Source organism: Orycteropus afer, unplaced genomic scaffold (genome assembly GCF_000298275.1).
Source record: "Orycteropus afer afer isolate SDZICR_OR568_19922 unplaced genomic scaffold, OryAfe1.0 scaffold00049, whole genome shotgun sequence".
In the NCBI taxonomy this organism is placed as follows: Eukaryota; Metazoa; Chordata; class Mammalia; order Tubulidentata; family Orycteropodidae; genus Orycteropus; species Orycteropus afer.
The window spans coordinates 5,228,688-5,232,343 of record NW_006921636.1 but is presented as its reverse complement, the minus strand read 5'-3'; the positions used below and the strand labels follow the sequence as shown (position 1 = coordinate 5,232,343).

At 55.3% G+C, this 3,656-nt stretch overlaps 1 protein-coding gene across 1 annotated transcript in view; it reads right to left on the bottom strand.

Annotated features, from left to right (window-relative positions):
• Positions 1-822: 822 nt before the first annotated feature.
• The window catches only part of KCNG1 (potassium voltage-gated channel modifier subfamily G member 1), a 7,273-nt gene continuing 4,439 nt past the window's right edge, over positions 823-3,656 (bottom strand). The window contains exon 2 of the mRNA XM_007938308.1: positions 823-1,593. Within this exon, the coding sequence (XP_007936499.1) occupies positions 823-1,593 (771 nt within the window). The remainder of the gene's footprint in view (positions 1,594-3,656) is intronic.

The window sequence follows — 3,656 nt, the reverse complement described above, 5'->3', positions numbered from 1 at the left end:
GTTTCCAAAGCTGTGAATCTTAAATCTTCACGGAAGCAGACTGCTACATCTTTCTCCCACAGAATGGTTGGTGGATTCAATCCATTGATCTTTCAGTAAGGTGCTGAGTGCCCCAACCACTGCACCACCAGGGATCTACCGCACCACCCAGGGACTTGGAAATACAGTGTTGTTGTTGTTGTTGGTATGTGCCGTTGAGTCGGCCCTGACTCATAGCGACCCTGCCTTGGGTTTCCGAGGTAGTATCACTACAGAAGTAGATTGCCCCATCTTCCTTCCGAGGAGTGGCTGGTGGGTTTGAACCACCAGCCTTCTGGTTAGCAGTCAAGTGCTTTAGGCACTATGCTACCAGAGCTCCCTGGAAATATAGTAGTGCCCTCTTAAGAGAGGGCCATGGAAGCACGCTCTCTCTTCACCAGTTTCATTTTACTGGACACAAGCCACACACACACATTGCTGTTGCATGTATTTTTTCTCCAGGCAGCTCCGTAAAGCACGCTCTTGCTAGGCATATATATTATTTACATGGTGGAAAGAACAGCAAACCACCCCTTTGCTGAAGGGAACAAACATTGGGGCTGGGCAGGCAGACTGCGTGCCAGGGTCATGGTCCTGCTTCCGTCTTATTTCTGGTCACAGAGGAGCAGGGCACCCTCTGCTGCCAGTGCAGTGTCCCCCTAGGGCAGGTCTGTCAGAACCATGCCAGTGTTGGCCTCAGACCAATGTGTCCCCTTGCAAGTTTCTGGGTGGCAATAGCTTCAAGCCACAGAGGGTGCGTGGGCAGAGGGTATCCTTGTGGCGGTGGCGGGGTGCCCTCTGGGTTCAGTTGTTGTCTCTGGTGTCCGAGGAGGCACTTCCAAATAAGATGTCACTGTCCTGGGACATGCTGCTCAGCTGTGACTTGGTTTTGATGAGGAACTGGGCTTTCCGGAACACCAGCCTCTCCTGCTCCTGCTTGAGCTCCAGGTAGGAGCGGGAGAAGGTGTGGAAAATGGAGGTCACCGGGAAGGCCATGAGCAGGATGCCACTGAGGATGCTGCTCAGTGCCACCACCTGGCCGGGGGTGCTCCTGGGCACCATGTCTCCATAGCCCACGGTAGTCATGGTGATGACGGCCCACCAGTAGCAGGCAGGGATGCTGGTGAACTCCTGGCTCTCGGCCATCTCATTCTCGATGACGTAGAGGAGGGGGGCAAAGAGGGCAATGGCCACGCACAGGAAGAGCAGCAGCAGGCCGAACTCGCGGGTGCAGCGGCGGGCCGTGAGCCCCAGCGTCTGTAGGCCCAGCGAGTGGCGGGCCAGGCGCATCATGTACAGGATGCGTAGCGCCCGCAGCACCCGCAGCACCAGCCCCACCTTGTCCAGGTAGCTGTTGCCTGTGCCAGGCTTATGGCGGCCCGCAGCCGCACCATCCACCAGCAGGGTGATGTAGTAGGGCAGGATGGCCACCATGTCGATGAGTGTCAGCGGGCTGCGCAGGAAGGCGAACTTGCTGGGCGCCTGGACCAGCCGCAGGAGGAACTCCAGGGAGAACCAGCCCACGCACACCGACTCCACGATGAACACGTTGTAGCACATCCGGGAGCAGCGGCCCTGGGGAAGAGGGAGAGGTCACAGGGCACATCCCTGGCCAGGTGCTGGGCTCCCTGGGTGAAGGGTGACCTGGGCACTTCTCTTGTCACATGGCCTGTCCTCTCTAGTTATCCCCACACCAGGGTGACTAAGCCCAGACCTGGGGCACCAAGTGTCATGTCCACACTGACAACTCCAGCCCAGACCTCACCCCAAACTCTGACCCCAGACTTTGGCTGGCACCTTGTCATTGGCCCCCAGGTGTCTGGCCAGAACCTCAAACTCATCCTGCCCCAACCTGTACTCCTGATTCCTCCTGCAACCTGCCCTGCCTGTGGACTTCCTCTTCTTAAAAAACCAGTGGTGGCCATCTTCTGACTCCTGGTGACCCCACGTGTGCTTCATAGGATTTCCAATGGCTGTGATCTATCAGAAGGGGCCCTGGTGGCACAGTGATTAAAGCACTCAGCTGCTAACTGAAAGGTCAGTGTTTGTTCCACAGGAGAAAGATGTAGCGGTCTGCTTCTGTAAAGATTACAGCCTTAGAGACCCCACAGGGCACTTCTACTCTGTTCTCTGGTTTGCTATGAATTGGAATTGGCTCGATGCAAAGCTGTTTTTTTTGGGCGATCTCTCAGAAGAAGATCACCAGGCCTTCATTCCGAGGTGCCTCTAGGTGGATGTCAATATTCAGCTTCTCAGTTACCAGCCGGATATGTTAACCAGCTGCACCTCCGAGGGGCTTCCCCTTCTTAGCTGTTGGCAATTCCATCCTTCCAGCCGCTTAGGAGGAGAGACCCGGCCTCACCCTGAAGATCTCTCTCACATCTCATGTACAGTCTCAGGAAATCCTGTTGCCTCTGCCTTCTAAATAAATCAAATCTGTCCACTGCACACTACGTGCACTGCCCCCACCTGGCCAGGCCCATCCTCTCCTGCCCAGACAGTTCCAGTCATCCCTTCCTGCGCTCCCTGCCCTCAACCCCCGACCATCTACTCTCTACCCCCAGCCAGAAGGGTCCTGTATGAACCGCAGGCTGTCTCTCTTCTGCCCAGGACTCTGTGGCTCAGACCTTCTTCCCACTCCCCCTGCTCTCCTGCACTTCCCTTCTGGGCCTTCTCTCTGCTCCTCTATACATCAGGGCACCCCAGCCTCGCCCCCTGCTGGACAGCTCTATCCCAAACCCCCCACATCCTTCCCCATCCCTTCCCATAGACCTTTGCTTCAAACCTGACCTCACTGAGGCTTTCTGACCCTCCAGTTTGAAATCTGTCCCCGCGGCCCTTTCCCTGCACCCTAACCCCCCTTTCCTAGCACTCACCACCTTTTAATAGTTTACTTACTTGCCTTGTTTATTGCTTCTGCACCACCACCACCACCACCACCACCGACAACAACCTGCCCAGACTGTAGCCCCACCCCTGCCCCTGCACACGTCCCCTTGGCTGGGCGGTTTGTGTGGGTTGCTGTGACCCCAGCACCTGAACAGGCCTGGCACACAGTAGGTGCTCAGTTCATATGTGTTATGGGAAGGAATACAGGAGAGTTGGACTGCAGTTTAGGTAAGGGTTCCAAACTCAAAAGGGGCCAGGCAGGCAAAGGAAATGGGGAGGGGTCAGGTGGGGGCTGGTGCCCCTTGGGGAGCCTGTGCCCACCCTGCCCAGCACTGCCTGGCTGCTGCCCCACAAGAATTCAGGCTTAAACCCTGAAGGAATGAGTAGTTGGACCTGTGGGCTCAGGACCATGGTCCCAGGGGACATCAAGCTCAGTTGACATAACATAGTACACAAAAATATTGTTCTACATCCTACTTTGGTGAGTAGTGACTGGGGTCATAAAAGCTTGCAAGCGGCCAGGTACATGCAACAATAGGTCCCTCCTCATCCAGACCAAAGAAGAATGAAGAAAACCAAAGATGCATGGAGACAATTTGTCCAAGGGACTGTTAGACCATGTGATCCACAGCCTATATGACCATGAGACAAGAAGAACTAGATGGTGCCTGGCAACCACTTGGAAAGGGATCAGTGCAGGAGATCCTGGATAGAGTGGGAGAACAATGTAGAACAAAACTCAAAATCAT